Genomic DNA, 27030 nt, shown 5'->3' on the forward strand with positions numbered 1-27030 from the left:
GCATGGTGGTAGCAGCACCAAGCACCAAGCAATTTTTCTTCAGCAGGAATTAGAAGACTAGTTGGGTTTGATTCAGGAATTTATAGAGACATGCTTGATGATAATCTGCTCCAGAGTGCTCTGGATGTCAGACTTGGTCAAAGGACAAAAACCCAAAGCACACAGCCAAGATAACAAAGCAGTGGCTTCAGCACTCTGTGAATATCCCTGAGTGTTCCAGGCAGAGCCCAGACTTAAAACCTCTGCAGAGATCTTAAAATGGCTGTGCACTGACACTCCCCATCCAACCGAGGTCTTCAAAGTCAGCTTAATAATAACTAGTTCAAAATTCAACAGAAGTGCCTTATAACTTAGAAACTATGATTCTTACAGCATATGATTCTTAAAGCATGTTGTGTATTGTCAATATGTAGAACATACTGTATAGAAGTTTAAAACATCATTGTCACATTTGACCTCTGACCTCTCCTTAACATGGATGTATTGACAGCAAGAATGACAGACAGAATTTTAAATTCTACAAACAATATTTTAAGTGTCCAAAAAGGACTGGATTGATTATGATGTAGAACACAGAGTATGTTTAAAACTGCTGAGTCATAAAGCCTCTTGCAAACCAGGTGATTTCTTTATTTGATATATCCTGCTGACTACAGGCTATTTACGGACATAAGCAAAGATATCAGACATAAAAAAAACAGAAACATTGTAAAATCACTTTTTTTGGCTGATGATTACTGTTTGGCCCTCCCTCACTTTGTACTCTGGTAGCAATAAGTCTGAGTCTGACTCCTCTTCTACAACTATGAGTAAAGTCCTTCCTTCCTCACTCTGCCCTCAGCTTACTTAAATATTGACATGGGTGGAGGTATTAGTAAGACTTGCTGTCCACTACAAAGGACACTGAGTGAACGTTTAGTTTTGAAAGAAATGCCTGTAACCTGAAGTTAAGAGTGTCATACTGAAGAAGCAGTTTGCAACATAATCACTTAACCTCCTTTTTTTCCCATGAGCTGCAATGACGTCGCTCTGAAAACAAAGTCCATGTTGTCTTTTAGCTTAACCCAGCATGTCCTCTTCACAGTACAGTGGGATTCATTTATACTGAATTGCGCTTGAGTTAAAAGTCTCATGCTCCCCAAAGAGAACAAAAATGAACAGTTGTCTTATCATTAATTACCGATGATCACAATGTTTTCGTATAATTATGGTCCTGGTGAGTTAATATTCATGTGACCGATACTGGGCGTGGCTTACAACGTCAATACTGATTGACGTGGTTGGCACGACCAGGAAGCCAGGAGTGACATCACTTTCCAGAAGTCCCCTTCAGGTTTGATCGGCGGAGAGCCACAGCGAAGCAGAGGCAAGAAAGATAAAGGCGTTCGCTGCTATCTGAAATTCAGGAGCGTTTAAGCTGACTTTTCAACCAAAAATTTAAAAGGTAAGACGGCATTTACCAAATTGTTGTAGCAAAGCCTTCCTAGTATTAACTGTTACATCCTGACTTCGTGTACCTTACAAGCTAACGTCGTTACGGCTAGCTCTCTGCGTTCCTGCTGTTTATGTCGGAACAAAGGGGGTCTGCTTCTCGGCTCCTCCGCTGCTTTTCTCTTGATATGCACACCTCCCAGTGTGTTCTCATTTCAGCTATTTTTTTTAGCAGCGTTATGACTGCCCAAAATGTACCCGTCGTCTTAAAGCACCTCATTAATATTTAATGGCTGTGCGGTAAGGTTAGCTAACGGTTATTCGCAACACTTTAGTGTCGTAAAACTTAATGATTGTCATATGATTTAGACGCAACTGAACGACCTCATTAAAGTCATAAAGACGATTAGCCATTATTAGAGTATTATGGCAATGGCGAACCTGATATTACTGACCAGTCGTCTGAAAAACGCAGTTCCTGTGTTGTTATAGCGTTAAAACAACAGCCTAAAGCATAACGGTATGCTAGCTATCTTAAGTCCTGTAATGTAACGTGGTACAGATAAATAGGGCACATTAGCAAGGGTGTGGGCTTTTTTTTTTTTAACCTTTTCAGTCCTTCTCCCTCCCTCTTTCGTTTTCCCAGCCATGTCAGTAGACCGGAATAAGCTGCCAGGAAGACCACATTCTTAGATCGAACCAATTCGTTCAGGCTTACTGAAGTTGGCCTTCTCTTTTCTTTCCATTATCCATCCAAGCTTTTTGCTTCGCTGGCTCCATATTATCAGGCTGAATAGAAGTGATGAAAAGTGCTTTAATTCTGTATTTTAGTTTTTGGGGAACTTGGACTTTGCTTGCACTCTTCTATTCTATTGTTTTAATTTCTTTTCTTTTTAAATATTTGTCTTCGTTTCCACAGGGTCTGCTCTTTAGTTTTGTGCTTTTTTTTTTTTTTTTTTAAATATACTTTTACTAGTATTGTATTAGTTTAGTTTTTATTCATAATAAGTGAAGGGTTGAGGGAGCATATTTATCAAGTGCAAGTCATAACAAATATATAAGGTATAACAATAATATAAATGTAAAATAATGTAAAAGATGGCTGCTGCTACTGTAAAGCCACCTACTGTCATGCTTAGTCATTCTGTAAAGAATACGCTGCTTTATCCAACTTCTTGATTCATTTGGGGACCATAATTTCCAAAATAAACATTGTATTTTATTCAAAACTAGTAATATAGAACATGGATTCAGGAAATAGGAAAGTGTTTATTGAGGTCATGGATTAGGTCAGCAGTACGGTTATTTTCCATGGACTAGATCGACCATCGACTAGATGTCTGTTTTTATTGTGAGGAATCTCCCCCTGCAGACGATTAGAGACATTTCAGGTCTCAGGCACTGCTGATTTGGCTTCACTTTTCAGACTTCAAAGGTACAGCTGTTTTTTTATATGCAGTCTGTGTACAATACATATGACCTTTGACTTTCAGTTATGACCAGTTTCAAAAAACATAGTTAGTTTTACATACCCACAAGTTAATAATAAAAGACAAATTACTTAAAATTAAACTTTTTTTATTACCTGCTTGTAGTTGTGTTTTTTGTGAACTATAATAAGCTTTGTTCCTGGCCATGTCTTATTCTAGTGTATGCAGATGAAGATTTGTTTTAAAGTCATGTGATATGGACTTTTTGTGTTGTGTAAGTTTTCTTTGAAATGGTTGCCTAGTCACAGCCCTGTAGGTTTCAGATGAATGTCTGAGCTATTTCCCCTTTGGCTTTTTTTCCCACAGGGTTTCTTTATTTCGAAATTATCTTAAGATCCCAAAAAAGCAGAGTAAAAAAAAGAAAGAAGTTTTGTGAATTGTGAAACTTTCACAATACAGGCTGGGGAAATGCTCCTCACAAGGGTTATAATCTAATAATCTTAGATTATAACCAGCCACAGACAACCTGCAGTATAAATGCTTTTACTTTAGCGCATTTAGCTGATGAAATTTCCAGTGCTTGGTGCTTTTGATGGAGTAAAGGATCAGGATGGAAATATCAGCTGCCCACTTCTTTTAAGCTGCAGATGCAGAAGTGAGTCAAGGATGGGATTGTGTCATGGCAAAAGTTGGTCAGACTCTCCTTTTTTCCACCACGGTTACTCCCTTATACCTAAAACTTGCAGATATGAAGGAGGGATATAAGGAGAGCAAACAAACAGAGCTGAAAAGTAAACAGTAGAAGGTACAAGAATGTGCCTCTGTATCCACTGGCACAATGATGCACTTGTATGTGAGGACTGGGAGGAAGAGAATAGAGTATTGGCTGGAGTAGCTGAGAGAGTGAGATGTTATTGTGGTCAAGTGATTTGCTTACTTTACGGGCTGAGTTCAAGTTTTATTCACTGGTGTTAAGCTCAGTGTCTGACTGCATGTCTTGACACAGGATTGTGATATATTGCACATATTAGTACAATAATTTGGTAATGCATCATACAGCGAGTTACAAAGCATTTACCATGTAATGTTTGGTATTTAAAAATACTCAAAATACATTTTACATTTACAAGTATTTTAGGTACTGCAAAGTAGTTTCAGGTACTGAAAATGTAACCCTTATTTCAGAAGAATCATATGACATATGGACATTACACCACAAGTCATGTGCTGTATTACGAGCTGCTAACAACAGGGTTTTTTTTTGATTGGCTATATTTGCCTCAGTATGTGGATAAGCTTTCTTTGGGAAGTTGTTTGTGACGGGTGCATTAGCAGGATGGAGAGCAAGTCATTATTTTTTAACTTGACTCCATTTAGTTTTTCCATTTTGTTGTCTTTCTTGCTGAACTCTGTCATTCAGCTTCAGTTTTGGTCCTAGTTTGGTCCTAGTTGTCCTTTATCCTCCTCACCAATTTCCTGTTTTGTTTTGATAAATATGTGTCCAGATGTCTTGTGATCATGACACGCAGTTAGCTGTCACGGTGTGACAACTGAGCTCGTAGAGAAGTAGAAAGTCCAGAGTTTGTTTAACATTAGCACTGCTAGCACCAATAGCCTTGGGTTTTTCCATGTTAACGTCTACATCCTGGTGCAGAATATGGTTACACGTCTCTTCAAATGCTTCGTTATTTTCCAGTTTATTCTGACAAAGCCTACATAGAGTCACTCTTTTTTATTTATTATTTTATTAATTCATTTTCATTTAACGTCAAAGGTTTGCAGAACAGCACTGCTTAGCACAGCTGTCATATATTTACTTTCCTCTTTGCTCATTTACAGCTCACATTCATAAAGAGCAAGAGAGAGAGATAAGGGTGCCTCGATCTGCAGCCCCAGGTAGTGAATGTTGGCCTTTTAATATCAATGAACCATTAACTGCCATTGCACATTAATAAAATAAAAATAATTTATAGAGCCAGATAGTGTTTTGGTAGTTGAGAGCAGTGGGTATTTAGTAAAAAAAAATGTATTCATGTTATGGAAACCAAGAAATCTTCATTAGGAAAAAAAAAAAAATTCTGTTGAAGTCTTTGAGCTCTTCAACACATTACAGTCTTTCAACTGAAGTAGAATGTATTTTTATTGCCAGGGGGGGCATTGACGCACACCACTGCTTTTATGAATACAATTATAAACTGTAATATATTTATCATTTGTAGCAGTAAATAATCAATAGTGAGCTGCCTCTCCAGTCAGTTATTCATCCTGTCCATGGACGCAGACTCCAAGATCTTGAATTGCAGGTTCAAGATCTTGGACCAGCAGCTTCTGTGAACTCAGTGTGGCGGCACCTGAACCAGTTCTCCAGCTGCTGGAGGTTCTGATCACCGTGGTTGTCTAACTTGCAGCGGGTTTCCAGAGTATAACAAGGATTACTGTCACCAGCTGCTGTCGACAGCAGTACAGTTGAAGTATGTCTCACTACAGGATGACGGATTCTCCAAAGATAAATTATCTAATAGCTGGTCATAACAGTGACCTCATCAGCTTGCTGCTGGGGGAGATACAAGACTGGAATTGTAAAAGTACAACTACCTTTGAAAAGGTGTCCAGTGCAAGATTTATGTCACAAGAGATAAACACCTTTCATTCCTGTCAGTAAATGCCATCTTAGTGTTGATGTCATAAACAAGACTTTTTCCATTATGTAATGGTACATATTTGATAATATCCGTGATACATAAATAGCTACCAAACTAAAAAGAAAAAGATCATCATGTTGTACATCCATGAAAGTCTTTGAAAGCCTCTCATGAAATACAGTAACAATTAAAAAAGTAATTTTCACAAAGTAGTTGGGTATATGCCACGAGTGCCCTCTGTGTGTGAGTGCATGATTGTCTGTGATGGGTGTAGCTGGAAAATGAAGAGGTTTAAAAAGTTCATCCATTGCAACATGTTCCATTTGTAATGCTCTCTGCTTTTCCCGGTTCTTTGCTGCTTGTTACCTTTCATGTATGAAGTCTGCAGATTGTTATTTGGAAACTAAACAACAACAAAACATCACAAGCTGAAAAGCTTAATTGTTGTGTAGTGCAGCGGTCCCCAACCTCCGGGCCTCGGACTGGTACCGGTCCGTGAGTCGTTTGGTACCGGGCCGCGAGAGTTGAGGCTCAGGTGTGAAATGTATGGTTTTCCATGTTTTTATCGGTTTTCAGCGTTATTTTGTTATCGTTTTTATCGTTAATTCAGTTTTCCTGGGTCTTTTCACGTGTGTTATGAATAAATCTTCTTTTTTTTGGTACCGGTACTAGTTTTATTTTGTTGTATTTATCCGCGGCACCTTAACGGCCGGTCCGTGAAAATATTGTTGGGCATAAACCGGTCCGTGGCGCAAAAAAGGTTGGAGACCGCTGGTGTAGTGTACACCTCAACACAATGTGGGGCAAAGAAGTTTTATTTTCAAAAAAGGATATCTGTGCTTTTCCTTAGTGTTCAGATACAGTGGTCATATTCAGTAAAACTGATTTACTTCCACCTTCCACACTTCTTTTTTACTGCTCACCTTTTCCAGCTACTAATGATAAACTATCGATTAAAAAGAGATAGTTTATGAAGTTTGCAATATAGATCCATGATTACTTTTGCCCTCATGCAACTGGGGCTGAACCAGTGTGGGAGGGGTTTTGTGGACCAAGAATAAAATATGAAGTGAAACTAAGGTAAATATGAGGATATGGATTTTGTATGGAAACCAGGCTTTGCTATTGCTGTGGTATTGACATTTATAGTCATTTTTTAGATCAATGCTTTTGGTGTATGTGGCAGCAAATCAGCTGCTGAAGTGGGCAGATAAAGTTTATGAAGCTCCGCTTTTCACTATTATATATTCCCACGTGGTAATGTGTGGGTAAGTGTGTGTTTTCTTTTTTTTTTTTTTCTTTTTTTTGTTTTGGCATTTGGTCAAGTACAGTGGAGTTGTTGCAGAGTTCTCTGGGTTATTTAAAGAATGCAAGACCAACAAAGGTGGGGTTTTCCAGGGTCAGAATGGGCTGCTGAGCAGTGACCATAAATAGAATTAGTGAATATACAGTTCCAGCAGTGAGTCTGTCACAAATTCCAATTAAGAAATCTCGTTAGCAGATTGTTTTTATTACAGAATGAATGATTGGTTTTGGATAAAATCTCTTTGAGAAAAATTGTGCCTAACAAGAAAAGTAGATTATGATGTTAATATTATTAAGAAGAAGATATAAAACTGTTTTCAGGAAAAATAGCAATTACAGTTAGCTATTATTTATAAAACCAGTTTTGCAAGAAACATTTGGACAGATGTTCAGGTTTCAACTTATACAAGTATCTTTTGCTTTTAGGATGCTATGATCAGGGGTACACATAAGTTGTCCGCATGTGTGCATGCACTGTCAAAATAAAAGATGCGCACCAGATAAGAAGTTGCAACGCGTGTTTGCGTACATAAGATTTTCTGGAGGAGGACAGACATGATGGGAATATGCCGCATATTCTGCACCACATCTCTGCGTTCATCATTTGTTTGAAGCCAGCTCACCTCCTGCAACCACTTTTCCGAGAATATGCGCTTCTTTTGCGGTTCGGACTCCTTCTGACATTTCTTTGGAGGTGGAGGAACACCAAAATAATCGCTTAAAGGAGCTTGCTTCTTCGACATCTTTAAGAGTTCTAAACAAATGTCTGTCCTCCCCTGGCTATGACAGTAAACTGAAAAGAATGGGTCAAAAATGGAGTCTGGTTGATATACGGTGAAGGTCACCACTTACTTCAATAATGATAATAATAATTGTCAATAGAAAATTGTACTTGGTATTCAGTATAATCTTTTAATAATATAAGTTTACATATGGTAGTGATAGGATGTGCGATCCTTAATAGTCTGCAAAGGCTTTGTGTGCATTCCAGAGTGCTCTGGCATTCACACCCACATCCTGGGAGCATGGGAAAGGTCGTACCTTCTTTTATTGTTTTACGGTAGGATAAACGTAGCTATGTCAGTTTTAGTCTAAGTGCCTTTTTTACATATAGATGAACTGTTGGATTTTCCAGACCAGCAGGTTTAGGGAAGTCGTTTATGGGTCACACTCTGACACACACGCGCACACACACACACACACACACACACACACACACACACACACACACACACACACACACACACACACACACACACACACACACACACACAGACATATACACCTCCACATTCCAATGTAAGGAACAAACACCCACTGATGTATAAATAAAGACCAGGGCAGTCTCAGAGCTGCGAGTCTCAGAGCTCTCACTCTCAGTGCGAGTGCTCTGTACTGCCCTTGCATGCAAGTAAAACTGTGTGTTTCTCCTCTCTGATTCTCAGCTGAACAAGTGTTTTAGAATACATCTCTTGACAACAATAATAATAATAATAACAATACATTTTATTTAAGAAAGCGCTTTTCAAAACACTCAAGGACACTGTACACAAGCAATAACAACAACAAACATAACAATTTACAAAATAATAAGGATAAAACGTTGAGCAAATAGATAAAATAAATTAAAGTAGCAGGAAACTCTTGAGAATCTGTTTTGTGACAATGTCCTGGTGAGATGAATCAGCATGGGAACCTAAAGAAACCTGCTGGTTTGAAGCCAGGACCTGAGTCAACATACTACCTGAGCATGTTACCAGAGGATGCTACGGTTTATTTTACATAAACTTTGGACAACTTTTTTTTTACATAAGGTGTTGTCCTGTAGAAGCATCCATGAACTTTCTGTTGTGTCAGATTACCAGGCACCAGAGTACAGGAAAATATGAGCATTATTGTATAACAAAGCAAATGAGCGAGCAGGTTCTACAGTAACATACACCTGATGCAGACATGCTTCCTTGTAATGCGTAACCATGCCACTGCATGTCTTAGCCTGTTCTGCTGGACTGTTGACTGTCTACTACCTCTCATTTCCTCTTCCTGTTGCACCCAGCTGTTTGTTTGTGTTCATGATAATGTCTTCTGGCCTGAATTTTGTTTAGACTAAAACCGCAAAGGAGTCCAGGTTGCATTATAATGGTTTTTGCCATTGTAGGATGCTGAGAGCTAATACTCTCTGCTTATGTGTTTCTCCATAAGTCTTTTTTTCCTCCACCTGTGTTGACTCAATATTATGTTGTGTGGCAAGCCGCCTGTGCTCTGTACAACTCATTTATATTTACAGACCTGAGTGTTATTCAGTGCAATGTTGTTGAACCTTAGCAGAGACCTTCATCATTACCACAGTTTAGAGGAGATGATTAAAAGACTTTCTTATATATTGTCCTACTTTTGTGCACTGTACACATTCTACCAAAATACCTTGTGTCATGTCTACTTTGTCCAGAATACGTCATTTTTGGTAATGTGAGTTCAAAGTCAGCACACACATGTGCACACCTTCATTCATCCAGTGTTAAAACAAGACTGAAGAAGATAACTGTGTCCCTAGGTGACACACATTGGAATAAGTGACCTTGTTTTTTCTATGGTCCTTTACATATATTGACAGTGCCTGTGTGTTCACCTGGCCATTCGTTGCCAGGTTCTTCAGTCTGGAGCTTTGCTGCTAATGTTAAACTATGGAAAACTGTTCCATGTACTGTCTGGACAAAAGGTCACCTTATCTTGGATTTATTCACCGCCTAACACAGATTTAGAAACACAGATTTAGAAATAGCCAAAGGCTATTTCTAAATCTGTGTTAATGTGCTTACAGTTTGGCAATATGATAATACAAAGTGTGAGGTTGCTAAACAGTTATTTTCTGAAATAACTGTTTAGCTAACTGTTTAATAACTGTTTATTTTCTGAAATAAATCAAATCAAACTTTGATTTGATTTATTTCATCTCGATATACAGCGACAGTTGAATTAGTTGCTAGAAGAAGTCTTTAAAACATGTAAAAAGCTCACTGAGTGTGCCGAGGTGGAGACCAACCACAAGATGAGGGACTCAATGGAAAAGCAGCTGGTTATTAGAGCAGGGCGATATGACCAAAAATGTTTATCACGATATACATTTGAAAATTTGCGATAATGATATAACTGACGATATAATTGACACTAGACAAAATACTTTACATCTCCACAACTTTATTAGTGCAAAAAAACCCCATCAACGTATTTTCACTTAAACAAGCAGCTGCTTTTTTTGTGCATTAAAGCTATATAAAAATTAACAGTGCAAATGTAAATTCCTTGCTGACAGTTTAACCAAAAGGCATTTCCAGTGGAAATTGGCCGACATATCCTCAGCATAACCATGCATAATATCCACAAAACTTAAAAAGAGGTTATACACACACAATACGGTAATTGAAGCACAGTACGTATCACTCCGCAACGCTCCTGCCTACGATAGCCGTAATGCTCCGACAATCCATCAAGCGGTGCGGGTTCGTAGCTTAGCAAAGTCGTACTGAAACATTTGACAGATTTTCGAGCGCCATGTACCACATAAAATCATTTCGAGGTCAGTAAACACAACCAGAATTCATACATAAGGCACACAGGATTATAAGGGGCACTGTCGATTTTCAGAAAAATCAAAGGATTGATTTTAAGTGTGCCGTATTTTCCAAAAAACACGGTAATAACGACGGCCCGCTAGCACGCTCTACCAAAAATAGTGCTTTGTTGTGTATCTGACGGACAAAAGCTAAACCAGTTCCACACCACTGAAGTTGCAGCATTTTTACAAACCAATTCTGCTTCATCCATTTTATTCAACGATCTGTTTTCGCCCTTCTCATTCTCCGTTGCCGCCATGCTTTTTCCGCCATGTGTGTATGAAAACAAAGGCACTGCACATGTGTGTGTTTACCCATATTCTATCGCGATATTTCATTTTCTTATCGTTGCCCAACATTATAACGGTATTACCGTGAACGGTATGATATGACACTTACTGGTTATTGTGCAATTATTTACTATTTTATGTGCTTCTAACTATCTGTAGTGTTGTTTTAGTTCATTATTTTAGAAAGCATGGATTTTGCTGCTATTGCCCATGCACACACACATGCCATGTTGCCCCAGAAAGTTGCCAGAAATACAGTTTTACTCAGTGGTGAAGTGCACAAGAGCAGAGTTTCTTACTTTGGCTTTCTGAGTGTTTGACTGTGTGCATCATTCACTCTTAATCTGTGTTATTACTTTTCGTTTCAAACACTAGCATCGAAATTACATTAGAGAGTTGTAATGGATGACATGAAGACAGTTTTCGTCTGGAGCTGGTGATGCTTATCTGGTTGGGTTGTTATCTTGTTATTTCCACTCACAGTTGTTTGTGTTATCTCCACAGCATGTCTCTGTACCCATCACTCGAGGACCTTAAGGTCGACAAGGTCATTAAGGTAAGGGTTTTGAAGTGAATCTATATTAAATGTGGTGCTGGCTTTGTAAGTAACAGGTCATGTAAAATATACAAATATGTTCCCAATGTGGTTTTCATTTTCAAAATGAGAAGTCTTACTGATGTTGTAGAGCCTCTTTGGAAACTCACTTTAGTCACCATAGCTTCTAAAGCAGTGAATGGGACCTTTTTGGAGGTAATTTAATAAAATAGTTTGTAAAACTTGTCCCTCCCCAGGAGGTTTGGATATTCACCAACCTTTAACCTATCCTTTGTGCCTCTGACTTTAATTTAACTCGGTACTTGAATCAGAGAGAACAGAAAACATAATAATAAACATATAACACTCACATGGCATCGCAATCACTGAGTGCTAAATAACTTTATGATATCAGCATCAAACCTGCCTGCCACGGAAGATGTTCAGGGCAGTGTAAAAGTTTAAGAACCCCTGGTCAAAATTTCTGTTAAGGTTGTTGAAAATGGTATAAGCCTTAAAATTAATAATTCTTTTTAACTTTTTTAAGTTAGCAGGAATAGCAGAGGTCAAGCTGAGCTGTATAGCCCAGTAATACCACATTAAGTTTGAACATTGTAAGAAATCAGGAAATTAACTACTTACAGTAATGGAAATTTTTGCACTCCAAAGCCATTGATATTTGCTGTAGGCAAAGAAATCCTTCAGTCAGTCTCCTTACCAGCAGTAAAATACTTATGTATTGGTTTGAGCCCAGTTATCTCTAATTCAGTATTTAAAAATCACTGTGTGTTTGATTGCTTTTTAGGCCCAGGCCCAGTTCGCCCAGACTACCACATCCATGCCAGCCATCACTGAGGGAACCTACCAGCCCCAGGCTGCCACTGCTGGGATGCCAGGATCAAGTGAGTGTCACTTACACTGTTAAAAATCTTTAGAAAGTGTTTTTGTTTTGTCACCTAAAAACCTTCACCACCACCTTTTTTTCTTTGTCTTTTGGTTTCTCTTTCTCTTGTTTCTGTTGCTTGGTGTTTGTGTCTCTGTGGGGGGGGCTGTGTTTCGGAGCTTTTAGTTAAGAACTTTGCAGTTGTATAAGGGGAAGATAAAGGACTGGGATTGGTGTTAGGAGTTATTTAGGAAAATAACTAGAGTAAAGGGGCCTCACACATTCTATTATTTGTCTTTTTGTGACTTGTTTCTGTTTTGTTGTGCATTTGTTTTTGTTTCTCTGTGTTTTTGTCTGGATGTAAGCCTGAACTGTGCAGTGGGTTGGATTTAGATGGAAGCAAGGCGAGAGAAATGACGACCCCACAAAAGATTAAAAGTGGGCAAAAGGGCCTTTGGAGATTAGAGAAAACCACTTATTTTCACTCCCCCTTATCCCATTCTCCCACTCATTCAATTTCTTCTTTCTCTGCTTGGATGCAAAGTCCTGTGGGCTTTTCTGTCTTTTGTTTTTACCTCAGCATAGCTGTCTATGAGTCACCATGGAGACTGGCTCTGGCAGTTGTGGTGGGACAGGGCATGAAGGGAAAAGGGAGAGGAGGAGGCGGAGTTGAAAAGGAGGGAGGAAGAGGAGGAGGTGAAAAGGGGCCAGTATGATCGACATAAGCCTAGTTGGATATACTCATTTTGTTCAATAACAATATCAGGGTGTCTTGTCATTTCGATTGAACAAACTGAACCCCCAACAATCAGATGACCTCTTTTGAGCTAGCATATTTATATTAATAGTAATTAATATTAGTAATAACTAATATTAAATGAGAATGAAAAGAGGTGAGTGAAAAAAAAGTGCTCAGTGCATCATGGGAAGCCCTAAACAGCCTAGGCCTATTGCAGCATAACTGCAGGGTTCAGGGTCACCTGATCCAACCCTAACTATGTGCTTTAGCAAAAAGGAAAGTTTTAAGCCTAAGCTTAAAGGTAGGGAAGGTGTCTGTCTCCCAAATCCAGATTGGAAGCTGATTCCACAGAAGAGGAGTCTGAAAGCTGAAGGCTCTGCCTCCCATTCTACTCTTCAAATAACCAAGTAACAGACTGATTATTTTTCAAGCGCTTATATGTGAAGAGACAGATTTTAAATTCGATTCTGAATTTAATAGGATGCTCTCTCTTTCTAGTCCCTATCCCTATTACAGTAGTCAATCCTAGATGTTATAAATGCATAGAATGGTTTTTCAGCTTCTCTCTAAGACAGGAGATTTCTAGTTCTAGTAAAACAGGACATCCTTCATCCTCATCCTAATCATCCCTGGGAGTGTGGAGATTTGAATTCAGGTCCTTGTTTACAGAGCTCACAGGTTGTTACTGTTGATACTTCACCCCAGTAGTCTTTTCTTTGCTTTGCTAATTTGAGAGGACAACGGAACATCATTGAATAAAAAAGGAGAAATCATTCCTAATACTTGCCCGTGTGGGAGCATGTGAAGCAGGCATATGTGGGAGAGGTGAACCAAAGAGATAAAATACGAGAGCATAGGAAGATAGACCAGGAAAGCAGAGAGGACAGGCCAACTGTTATGACAAAGTATTCTCATTTTCTGATATAACAGAGCACATTCAGTGATTTTAATTAGGACCTATTGTAGGATTGCACTTTGAATTAGCATATTTTGTTGTTTGCTTAAGGCTTGACCAACGAGTTGTGGGTGCTTCTCTGTCTCTATGCTTCTCTTCCATACCATGATCAGACCTGTCATTTATTAGTGTGCCTTGGGGGATTTCTGAGTGTGTAGGTGGAGTCTATATTTTATTAAAATGGCATATTCAAATCATGTTAAAATAAGAATATGATACTAAGATTTTGTCTCAGTGATGTATTAATAGATCAGAATCATTAAACTACTCCCTCCTGCTGTCCTGTCATACTCTCTGGTGCGCTCAACATATACCACCTATCTACTGCTTAGTTTGTTTCATTTCCACTTTTGTCCTCAGAAAACTGACCTCACTGGTTTTCAAAAAAGTTTCTGTGATTATAAAACAGGAAGTCAGAATCCAATAGCAACAACCTTTGACAGAAAAGGTAAAAAAGCAATGAGTTCCTGTCAGACCTTCCTGATAAATTATAGGGTCAAACACAACTGGTCACAGACCATTATTTAAAAGAAAAAAGCCACTTGCCCCCACACAGGCATTACAGTTTAAATCTCTTTAATCACTTCCTTATTGAAGCTGTAGCTTTTCTGGTAACTGCGGGTAACATGTCAGCAGTGAGTAAATTACTTCAAGAATTACACCACCAGCTACCAGTTGTGGTAGCTGTTTAATCTACTAATAATTTTAGCTACAGAACAGGTAGACATATGACTTTATTTGCTGGCAATCCATTCTGGGTGTGCTTGCATGTGCTTTCAAAGTACATAAGAACATCATACATGGGGATTAACTTGTAATTAAATGGCTTTCATTCTTACTTTCATAGGTGTTTAGCAACTTGGCTGATACCTATTTCCCTCCTCTGAATACTACCATACACATTCTTCCTTTTGCTTTTTCCAAAATAAAGAAATTCAGGCAGGCATGTATCATCACTTTGCATGAAACTACATGTTTATATTTTTATATCTTTGGGATATTTACATAGGCAAAACAAGAACACACAATGGACACATACAAGCAACAAGCAAACCTTTCCATAGCAGGTTATAGAGGGCTTGATGTCATAACACGGAGCTCAGTGCTGATGTCTGAATGGTTGTACTGCACAGCAACACAGGCCGCTCATTATCAAATTTCTTCAGCGGAACGCTTAATAGCTCAGGCTGTGCCCTTGTAGTGATGGATGGCATGAATAAAATACAAAGTGTTGGAAAGAAGGTGGTCTGCTAAACAAACTTAAATCGTTTGTAAACCTGTGACTGCGGGAGGGAGATTAAAACCTGTCTTCATTGTTATGTTTAGGGGTAGCACTTCTTTACCTTCTTTACTTTTTTTGCATTAATTAGAAAAATATTAAAATGTATTTGTATGGGATTTCATCAAAACCAGTGCTACAAAACACAGTGCACATTATAATCATTTCAATCACTTCAAGGATAAGTTACCAGTGTCTCAGCAAGAGTCAAGTGCAATGTCCAGAATAAATTATAGTGGGACTCAGCAGTCAACAATAAAATAACCAAAAAAAGTGTAAATGATTAATAAGCAGGTCTGTTCCTAAGTCGTTAAAAGGGGATTTTAAAAAAAGATACAGATGAAGCGAGCTGGAGTATGCCAGGCACATCATTCTGCAACTGAGAAGCATGAAGTGGGAGAAATTAGCAGGCTGTACACTGGTGGGTACAGGGACAGCAATTCCAGTATAGTGTAGTCTGGGTCCAGGCATTCAAGGGCTTTAAAAGCACTAAGATAGAGTAAAATTGAGGTATTATGTGCACTCTTCCTGGTCCTCCTAGATCTTGCTGCCACGTTTTGGGCAATGTAGAATTCACTAATTGATTTCTAATTGATACCTGTTAAAAGGCCATTACAATAATCTAACTGAGAGGAAAGCACGAATGATCTTGAGTGTGACACTAAAACTTTTTATTGATTGTATTGCAGCAATCTTCCCTCAGTGTTCTTGTTTGTGTGTTTCTCAGAAGTGAGATCCATATCATACCAAACAGACTTCGGACCACTGATTGAACATTAATTTCTAAATGAAGACCAAATGAGGTCCCAATGCTCGGATGTTTCAGAACCACTGACATGTTCATTTTGAGTTTTATCACACAACATTACCAGATTTGTGTTGGTGGTCTTAGAGGTGTGGTCACAGACATACCAGTGGATCAAGATGATATTTCTCTATATACTTTGGCTAAGTGGTAGCATATTATGTAGAAAGCTCGTTTTTTCCTTCCTACTCACCACATCAACCTCCTTCTACCTGCTCTGTCTGCCTCCAACTGCTCCCTTTATTTCAGTTCCTTCTTGACCTTGTTTTTCACCCACTCACCTCCTTCTCTGTCCCGCCTGTTCTCCCAGGCCTGTACCCAAATCTGGAGGAACTGGGAGACTACATGGGGCTGGCCCTCAACAGCGATGAAGTGCAGAAGAACTTGGCCCTGGTGCCTGTTGCTGACAATGTAAGCATTATAACTGTGTGTGTGTGTTTTGATCTTCATGCTACCCCATTATGTGTGGATATATGGCATGTTTCTTTTTTAATTATTAACAGTTGTGGTTAAAAGAAATAATAATAGGCATTTTGGCATTTTATTTACACTAAATTCAGGTCACATTTAATTTAAAACTTCATAATTAATCTCACATCAAACCAGCAACGTTTAAAGACTCAAAACCTGCTTTTATTGGATGTAGGAGTTGTGAGAGTGCAACAGTACTGTGTTCCTGGAGCTCCACATTACTGAATGACTCACTGCAGGCCCGGAGCACTGTGTGGGAGGGTGTGAGCTCTTCACTCCCCTCCAACACTGTGTGTGTGTGTGTGTGTGTGTGTGTGTGTGTGTGTGTGTGTGTGTGTGTGTGTGTGTGGAGGAGCGGGGGGGGGCGACGACACACTCCGCTCAGTTTTGTCACCTGGCATTTAACCATCTGAGTTCTTTGCCATTTGCTGCTTCTCTGCACCTCCACTGTTATTTTCCTGCTTTTTAAAAATTAATTTCAAAGCATATTAACGACAGAAGTTTTTGAAAGAAAAGCCTAAAGCTTGTCATTCTCTGGTGGAGGAGGAGATGAAACCGAATCCTCCCACTCTATGTGATACAGCTTTCCTTTTTATGTTGACTTGAATATTAATGTAGCCTTGCTCTTAAATCTGTTTTAAATCACCCCTGCTAGTTCTCTCTCTTTTTTTTTTTAACCCACGTCTTTCAACCTTTTCACCTTCCTCGCTGTTTGCCCTTACCAGCAAGTGGCACTGCCCTCTGGCTCAGGTGTTGGAGGGATGGTGCGGCCGGTGACCGGAGCAGACATCGGCATCAGGAGGGCAGAAATCCGCCCAGGACTGCGGGAGATCATCCTCTGCAAAGACCAGGACAAGAAGGTTGGACTCCGGCTCAGGGCCATCGACAATGTGAGTCAACAGCCAAAAGCCAACTCCTTCATGAATTATTCAGCACAGGCTGACTGTCATTAACAGCCCTTTGAAACCATACCAGTGACTGAGGAAATCCACACTAACATCTTGTGTTCTTAAGCACAGGATCACAGTTGTGATGTGGGTCAAACTCTGTCTGAAACATCTTTTCTTCCAGCAAATAGATCACTAGTGGTTTGTCAGCTGTTTGATCTACTTAAACTAGAGCAGAGCTTATTCAGGGACAGTGTAACTCTGAATATTTTTATAGCAGATGTCCCCTAAGTGTGCCACATGCAGGCACTCATAAATAGTGTTTTGAATAGAGGAAAGCTGTAAGGAAATGCTTGGTGAATGCTTGTTTGTGTGTTAAAAATGTGGCTGTGCCAAAAGGCCAGACTATGAGTTGCAGCATTCCATCCAGACATGAGGGGGAATTTGTAGAATTCTCTCTAGGATTTGGGTTTGGCTCTTGATGATTGTTAAACTTGGGAAGTAAGGGGCTTAGCAATAGATTAATGCTAATGGATGTCTTCACAAAGAAATACTGCAGTGTGTGTGTGTGTGTGTGTGCTGAGTAGGCAGCAGTCACTCTAAATCAGGGGTCTCCAACCTTTACTGTGAAAAGAACCATTTCTAAGCAACCCAAAGAAATCTGCATGGAGCCATAAAACATAAGGTGTAAGCTTATCTTATAGTAGTATGTTTGTGTCCTTTAAGGTGTTATTTGGCTAAACAGAGAGGTACAGAACCTACACAAACTTGCGTGCAGTTCATGCAGATGATGCTGCATGTAGAAGACAGCCTGCAAAGCTGTCAGTAGGCTCAGCTTAGGAACATCCCAAAAGCACGAAGGCCAAAATAATGAAGGGTGACAGCTTATAAGTATAAATAAACTTAGCAACATTACTAGTGAAAATGGGTTGAAATAATAACTTTAACTAACTTTTAATTTCAAGTAATATCTACATAAAATATTTAAATGAATAATTACGCTTTTACCATGTGACTACTCTACAGTGGGCTATTTTTGTTGTTGTTGTTTTTCTACCCTTTTCTGCATTTATTTTTTCATGTGAACATGTTTATAGCCAGATTGGAAAACCCTGGCTGAAGTGCCCTTTTTTAGGGTAAGTGAAGCCAAATGGGAAAAAGATAGCCTTGGTTTGTTGGGCTTGCTTTGTAATACAGACCCTTCTCTGAGAGAACATTGTGAGGCTTATCAAGATTTTTTTTAGGTCAGGTTGAAGGTCAGTGTTGACATTGTATGATTGAATGGAAAATAATTATTATAGGTTCAAAAGAACAAGGTCCTGTTCTCTGCCCAAGTAATATGAATTGATAAGAGGTAATTATAGAATTCTGCGGCATGGCAGAGGGAAATGTTTGAATTGCTCTTACCTTGCAGGGCCCATGGAGCAGGGTTGTGTGATACTTTGCATCAGAAAAATAAAAAATAACTGAACACGTCAGTGAGTAACATAGAGATGATAGTGTCGGTCATCTGAGCGTGTTTATGAAGCTGTCATATGAGTCTTGTGTTGACATCAGCTCTATGATACAGAATAAACTGGTGCCTTGTGTCTGTTGGGTAATACTGTTATTGTGCTGATTTCTTTTAGTCTGGTGTTACAGTTCTTTTAAAAATTATAGGTTCGTATTTCTTTTTAAGGTCTAGTTACACATTTACTTTGTAAGTGTGGCTGTGCTACCTGAAATCATATGAGTAACTTACTACTGGGCACAGCATTTATGTGTTTTGATAAAGCTCATAAAGCCTCTATTGGAACCACCTGCTTTTGTGCTTGTTTCATTTTTAAGACAGAACCATTTTTATGGGCATGATGGGATGCCGTGAGTGAATTATTAGAATATCTAAACCTAAAAAAAAGTCAGCAACAAACCACAGATGGAGTGTCAGCTCGGGTAGCTTGAAAGTGCTAACAGGCTCCTAATGTAGTTAAGTTATCATGTACTTTGTGTTCTGATACAATGAGCCCTATGTGAAGTAAGCTGAAATAAGTGTGTTGGGGATCAATGTGGACCTGAAATGAAGCACTCTTGATTTCTTTCTGCACCAAGGAGTATAGTCAGCTTTGCATTCAGGTTAACATAGAATCCAGAGAAGAGACCTAAGAATAGAGATTATCAAATGTATTTTTATATCGCAGATCCATCAAACAAAACATTTTCATTGGATAGTTAGAACATAAACATCCTGTTTACCTTTTTATGGCCCATTTCTGTGTCCTTGTCACCTTCCTTTGTATTCTTTCCACTACCTGCATCTGTTTTCTGTCTCTTCCTCCATTCCTCACACTTTGAATGTTTTATCTGTTTCTCTCAGGGAGTGTTTGTCCAGCTGGTGCAGGCTAACTCCCCTGCTGCCCTGGCTGGGCTGCGCTTTGGGGACCAGGTCTTGCAGATCAACGGGCAGAACTCTGCTGGATGGAGTGCGGACAAGGCCCACAAGGCTCTGAAGGCTGCGTCTGAGACCCGCATTGAGCTGGTGGTCAGGGACAGGTGAGGAGACTTACAGTGTGCAGCAGGGCTTGTCAAACCTTATATCAGGACTTGATGCTTCAAACATAACAGATGTCATACAGCTGGTCTTATTCACTTTACATGTTCTGTCCATGGTTGTGTTTAGCTTAAGTGGAGTGCTTTTCTATATAAATGTGCATGTCGGTCGTGAAGCCACGAAGCCAGCGCCTTACACCTGCATTCTTTCTGTAGGCCACCAGATGGCAATAGTTGTAGTTGAAAAAGACTTCTGGTCTCATAGACCTGCGGAGTTCTCTGCTACCAATTTTCCAAGAGCAGAAATCCTGAACTCAAGCATTACATTTAACTGTGAATTTGAAATAATAATAATATGGAGCTGGAGTTGAGCAGACTCTGTCCATTTTAAGCTAGCGTCTACAGTGTGCTGTTGGTTCTCACAAGGTCTCCAGTAACTGTTTGAATAATAAGCTTTTCATAAAATGTTTTTCTTGTCTTAGTTTTTCTGTTCGTCCAACTTTGACTTTCAAGGGTGCTCATTAAGTTTCAGTGTTGATGTCAAAGATGACTTTGACATCATAAGATGACTTTTTATTTGGTTTCAGTCTCAGTTTTGTTTCAGAAATGAGAGTCACCAAAAATTCATTTTCGACTGTGGTAAAACGGTTGGACACCTATGTTTGTGAATGTGATAACTTGAGAATGAGGCGACATAGCATTTTGAAATTGATACCATAAGTGTATCCTACGGTGTTCCTATAGGAGGCTGAGTGGTAGCACCATTGGTTTAAGAACAAATTATTGCGAACGAGTTAATTTCTCTCCGGGCTTGCAAATTATAAATATTACAGTGCACATTAAAACTAGACACATCAAAACAGAACAGACACAAAAAGGATCAAAGGATCTCTGACTACTCGGCCGATGTATTATTACCTTGCCTTTTATACAGAAGTGCTACACTTTGGATTTTGAATCCGTAACAGGATATGCTCGGTGATATCGATGTGTGAGCAGATTTCCAATGTAAAATTGTAAAATATTTAAACTGCTGGGGTATTGTTGCAGTATCATAGCCTCTGTGGAGCTGAGATCTTTGGCTCCCTCTTCTGACTGTTTCACACAGGTCATCTCTCCTCTTAGTTTCTGTTTTTTCGACTGTTATGAAATGCTTTTTTCTGAGTCACAGTTCTGTGATGACAGGCATGTTGTATGCTGCTTTATAGCAAAAGCTTTAAGACTTTCTGCATATGGATTATTGATGTTTCCTGTGTGTGTCTCTAGGCCATTTCAGCGCACAGTCACCATGCACAAAGATAGCTCTGGTCACGTGGGCTTCATCTACAAGAATGGGAAAATCACCTCATTGGTCAAAGATGGCTCAGCCGCCCGCAATGGCCTGCTGACTGAACATTACATCTGTGAAATCAATGGACAGAATGTCATCGGACTCAAGGTCAGACTCTCACTCCTGCAAATATCAGGCTTTTCATCTAATAGTTTGGTAGGATATTTTGTCATATTGTGTGTGTTGTGGAATCTGTATTATGATAGATTAAGTTCAGTATAGAGAATACCATGGACTGAAAATGACAGTGACTTCAGAACGTTTGCAATGCTCATCAGATGTTTGGTGACTGATTTTAAAGATTGCACTGAGATGGCTGCTTCCATAATAGGAGAACGTAATAAAACACAGGGACGCCCAGCAGTTTTAAGTAAGTGCAGTGCTCCCCAGCTCTGAGGTGTTTAATAAGTGTTGAGTAGTTTGCTTCCAGTGGGTGCGTAGTTTCTGTCTACCCTGTGATGCAGGTTTGCAACATGTTCTTATCTCAGGTTTGTTTGCACATCGATTTGATGCACCTCTGCAGTGCTCACGGTTATGGAAGCATTCACTTTGCTTTTGAAAATTTCTGGCTTTCTGCACCACTTGACCTTTCATAGAACCATGATTCACCGTGTGAGAGTATCCAATGAGATCACGGCAAGTTGGTTCTGTGGATGTTTTAAAAAATAAATAAAAAAACAAACAAGCTGTAGAAAAATGTGAATAAAAGCTGGCAAATTTCATACAGTATATAAAAGACAGATGTAGCATACAGGTCTGAAAAGTCTTTGGGAGAATAGCCTTCAGCTCCCCTGATATGTGACTGCAGTAAACACTTCAGTGATGAGCTAATGAGTTTAGTTTGTAGTTTAAAGTCTGGTCATTTAATAAATAAAGATAAATAAAGACCTAGATCAGGTCATGCTTTATCATGTGATTGATAAGCTGCTAGTCCTTGAGCATGCAGCATCACGTTATGCGGTTCCTCAGTTTTATCTGCCCCTCACTCCAGTGTTAAAACAAGATGATGATGACAAAAACACTCAGATTGAAGCATCACTAATTTGTGGAAGATGTCACAATGCAGTGTTCATCTTTCATGAGTAATTCAATTTGATTTATATAGCGCCAAATCACAACAAAAGTCGCCTCAAGGCGCTTTATATTGTAAGGTAGACCCTACAATAATACATACAGAGAAAAACCCAGCAATCATATGACCCCCTATGAGCAAGCACTTTGGCGACAGTGGGAAGGAAAAACTCCCTTTTAACAGGAAGAAACCTCCAGCAGAACCAGGCTCAGGGAGGAGCGGGGCCATCTGTTGCAACCAGTTGGGGTGAGGGGGTGAGAGAAGGAAGACAGGATGACAGACATGCTGTGGAAGAGACCCAGAGATTTATAAGTATGAATCAATGGAGAGAGGTCTATTAACACATAGTGGGTGAGAAAGGTGACTGAAGAAGAAATACATAATGCATTATTTAAGACCTTGTATGTGAGGAGCAGGATTTTGAATTCAATTTTGGATTTAACAGGGAGCCAATGAAGGGAAACCAATATCGGAGGAATCTGTACAGACAGTTTTAGCTATCCTGGAAAGTAACTAGATTTTACTGACCAGATCTTATTACATCTGATCTTCACACAAGAAATTATTTTTCAATGTAAACCCCCCCCCCCCAAAGCAAAATATGTGACAGTGTGGCAAACAAATTAAGACAGTGACCTACACATCTGAATGTCCACTAGCAGCCAGCTGCCAATTACAAGACCATTTATGATGAACACAATGCCTTATGTAGTGACTGGGCTTGAGCCTTAGTTCATCTAATGAGTAGCTTAGCTCAGCAGAGCAGCAGCATGTGCTGTGCCTGCATCCCTTGACTCTGGTAGAACAAATATGTAAACCCCTGTATGTAACGAGTCATCTATTGCATTCAACTTGTAGGTTGTTTTTAAAGGTCTGAAAATGACAAAGCGTAAAGGCAAAGTTTCCTGTCGCACTTGTATACCTGGTAGTTGTTTGGTAGTCTTGAAACAACAAAACCCAATTTCTCAGCTACTCCTGTGTTTGTGTTGCTTCCCTCGGGCTTCGTAGAGCAGTTGTGCTGTATTTCAGACCATTTTTTGTTTGTTTGTTTTCTTGTTTCCTGGAATACGTCTAAACAACAGAGTGAAACTGTGAAGCGAGTGTGTTTGTTTTGCACTGATTACACAAAGCCTTTACATGTGCCTTTGCCTGTGTGGAAATCTCCAGGACTCTCAGGTCAAAGACATCCTGACCACCTCTCCGACAACCATGACCATCACCATCATGCCTAAGTTTGTCTACGAGCACATGGTTAAGAGGTAGGACTGCAGCAGAGACTTTTTCTGTCCATGCATCAGTTATTAACATCTGATCTCAAGTCAAACCCAGTGTGTTTGGCTCAATCTGTGTGGAATAAGCCATAGAGTCACATTGAGTAACCTCTCGCCTGACTAGCCAACATTATCTTAACGTACTGCTTACCACCCTTGAGCAAATTTAAAGGTTTAAATGAGTAATTAATAGAGATGTGTACTGAAATTAGGCATGAAATGGACCACAGAGCTTAATTATCGAAGACCAGAATACAGATGAGCTCCAATGTTATCAGTGCTGCTTTTGGTACTGGAGAAAAGAAAAACATAATGGTTATTATTTCCACAAGAATGTCATCTTTCACATTTTATCTTCAAGTCCCTTGAAGGTATTTATCTGTGAGGCATTTTTGCTGTTCCTGATCCACAGACAGCAGGGCCATGGCGCAGGTCTCTCATTTGCCACACCGTGCAGATGAACACAGACCCTGGTTTAGTGATTTTGGGGTAGAGAATTAAATGCTCAGAAGTGTGGTTGCACTGAGGCAGACAGTGCTTATTGCCACAAGTGAAACAGTGATGCCCTCTAAAGAGTAGCTGAGTGCCCAGCTCAAGAGATCAGGAAGCCATGCAGCGTTTTGTTGACAGGTTGTGTGCTTGTGTTCCAGGATGTCCTCTGGCCTGATGCGGTCAGCCATGGATCACTCTGTCCCAGAGGTGTGAGGACCAGGAAGAGGACTAGAGGATGTCAAGATGTCTACAGTGCAGATTCTTTCTCTCTGTTTTCCTTATGTCTTTTTCTCTATTTCTGTCATCAAACCAAACCTCCTCCTACATCACAATCACCAACCCTGCCCTTGCTCATCTCTAACATAATCTTAAGATGCCTTTTTTTCTATTCTTTACCTTTTCTACATTTCCCTCACCTGCTGACATTAGTATGTTTTATATGTTAACCTAGTACTCTGATATGTTTATTTTTTTTCTTGTTTTGTATTTGAGATCAAGGACAGTAAAACAAAAAAAAAAAATGTTTTTTTAAAAAAGCCATGCATACCATCATGAGTCCAGAGCTTCCTGCTCAGTGTGGAGATGAATCATTCACCTTTTCATAATGCTGTAAAAGCTGACGGACAGCCATCAGAGCCGTCCACGCAGATATTCAGCTGCCCTCCTGATCCCTGCACCCAACCCCTAACGTGTAAATAATCTGAGCTGAATTAACACCTGCAGACTCATATGAAGAGGTGTGTTGTGGGTTCCAGTGTACAGTCATTTTTACATGGCCAGTGAAAGTGATGATGGTGTTTACTATTCTTTCTTTTTCTTTCAACATTAAAAAGAATCCCAACATTTCACCACCCAGGTCTGAGTAGCAGTTTCACTTTTTCCAAGAGATGGCGACATATCCTTGTAACGCATTTCCAGCCTCTGACATTAAGTTTGCAGATAGTGCATGTGCACATTCTGGGGAGCAAGTGTAAGGAAAGGGAGCAGCAGTACATTATCATTAACCTATGCAGCTGGGACTGTCCACAAACACTCTTTAAGAGCTATGACAGAGTAAAAAAACATGAGTTAGCAGGTGCCCAGCGCACCACAGGCTGCAGGAGTCCGGTGAGGCTTTGTGCTTCAAAGAATTGAGGAAACAGTTGGTGTTTGAATGGAGGGGTCGGCGCCAGGCGGACCCACTAAGTGCACTTTCCATTAACCTTATAAGAGGTCCTCTCTCCTATATCCATTTCAAGTTCCAACAAATTTTTTTCATAATTGTTGTGTTTGTGATGCTTCATGTTAACGAGAGAAAACTAAAAGCTTAAATTTGATGCTGAAAAATCAATCGGTCAAATGAAAGCATTTAAATTACGCGTCATGGGTTTATCCAGTGAACTGCTGTCCTCTGCTAAGTTTTGTTAAAGGCCTATCCTCTTTAAAATTCCTTCCTTGACTGATGAGCACAGCAAGACTCAGCAGAGCTCACAGTTGTGAATTTCTACTTGTTATATAAAATTTCTCCTTTTAATGCTGTTCACGTTCGGATGCATGTATTCCTTTAATTTTCTAGGTATGCAATCTGATTAAAAAAACAACCGCTGTCATTCTGTAAAAACAAATGCTAGAAAAATCTAAAAGTTTATATACGAATGTAACCATGATAATGTTGTAAACAAATAAAGTCTTTCTGCTCACATTTGTGTTCGGTCTCAAAGCATCGCATTTCTCGTGTTGCTTCAGATCAGCCGGTGTGGGAATAAACACAAAGGCAAAGCAGAGGTTTCCTCCATGCTCTTTAATATAGGGGCTTTTGCTCTTTCTTTATACAGTGTGGTGGAAGATGTAGCCTACTGATGTCTTTACCTGTACACACTACTGTTGCTATTAAAATAGTTCATTTACGTGATATTATCTGGCAATATTTATGATGTCAGCTAAATTCCTACATGAGGCATTGAATGTCCTCAGTGGAAGGATGTTAAATGACTCCACCTCTGTTACATTAGTTACTATTACATAGGTTAGGGAACACACACAGTCAGACAAGGACTAAAGCGTAAAGTGACAGTACACATTCAAATATTGTCTGATTTAAAAAAAAGAAAAAGAAAAGCCAAACATCCTCCGTAGTCCTTTCATATGCATTTAAAATCACATGTGTCTACAGGGGACATGTGTATATATAATCAGTCACCCCCACGCACTGTACACTGACATAACAGCACACTACAACAGGAAGTTCAGGTGTATCTTGGGACAGTCGGGTACAGCTACATTTTTCAGCACACCTGTAGTACCAGCGTAGGCATTCTCCTTGGCTTTAAAGTTCCACATGGTAAAAATACACCACAGGAATATTTTAATGCAATAGACTTAAAGCTGCTAATATGGAATCTCCAAAGTCCCAAAATAATCTTTAAAAAGTGACCATTGGAAGATATTACTATAGCTGCAAAAAAAAAAAAGACGAATGCACAAAATACATTTTATCATGCTCAAGAATGGTACCTTGCATTCCATTTTTTTTAGATTTTAAAGTAATTAAACAAGAAGATCAAATATCCACATCTAATTCAAATTGTGCATGTGAGACTAAAAGTCATTATCAAAGCAGCTTGCCAAATCTTCATTATCTAGCATGTGTATTTCAATTAAACATTTCAGGAACAGGAGCCTTGAGAATAAACATGTGCCCACCTAATGGTGCTAAACCAAGACGGCTGAGATGGTTGCTACTACCATTAACAATTAGCTGTTTGCTAAAGAGCTACTTTTGAGTGCTCCTTTGTTACAAGGGGTCACCACAGCAGGTAGTTCCACATGTTTGATATGGCACCAGATATTTTACACCAGATGACCTTTCTGACGCAAAGCACATTTGTGTTTGCCTGGAATCAAACCAGCCACCTTTCATTTGCTGCTTGGTAGATGTACCCTTTGGTCCTTCTGTCATCCTGTTTCCAAAAATCAGCTGCAATTAACAGCGGGACTGTCACATCAAAGTACAGTGCAGGTTTACATCAGTAATCACTTACATGATTATTATATTAGACATTTTGGTACATAATACATTAATATTGAGAGGAGG

General features: G+C 39.4%; 1 protein-coding gene across 2 annotated transcripts; it reads left to right on the top strand.

The window, feature by feature from the left end:
* The first annotated feature begins 1300 nt into the window (after positions 1-1300).
* Positions 1301-26096, top strand: sdcbp2 (syndecan binding protein (syntenin) 2). Of its 2 annotated transcripts, XM_040013704.1 has the most exons (10): positions 1301-1444; positions 4701-4757; positions 11217-11268; positions 12053-12149; positions 16219-16319; positions 17105-17269; positions 19620-19795; positions 21059-21230; positions 23362-23453; positions 24116-26096. In XM_040013704.1, the coding sequence occupies exons 3-10, from the start codon at positions 11218-11220 to the stop codon at positions 24168-24170; spliced, it is 909 nt and encodes a 302-aa protein (XP_039869638.1). In that variant the 5' UTR covers positions 1301-1444; positions 4701-4757; position 11217; the 3' UTR covers positions 24171-26096. The 2 variants fall into 2 exon arrangements, with proteins under 2 accessions (XP_039869638.1, XP_039869637.1); XM_040013703.1 differs by lacking the exon at positions 4701-4757 and having other exon boundaries at positions 1302-1444.
* The last annotated feature ends 934 nt before the right edge of the window (positions 26097-27030 follow it).

Source organism: Simochromis diagramma, unplaced genomic scaffold, assembly GCF_900408965.1.
Source record: "Simochromis diagramma unplaced genomic scaffold, fSimDia1.1 OVJJ01000705.1, whole genome shotgun sequence".
In the NCBI taxonomy this organism is placed as follows: Eukaryota; Metazoa; Chordata; class Actinopteri; order Cichliformes; family Cichlidae; genus Simochromis; species Simochromis diagramma.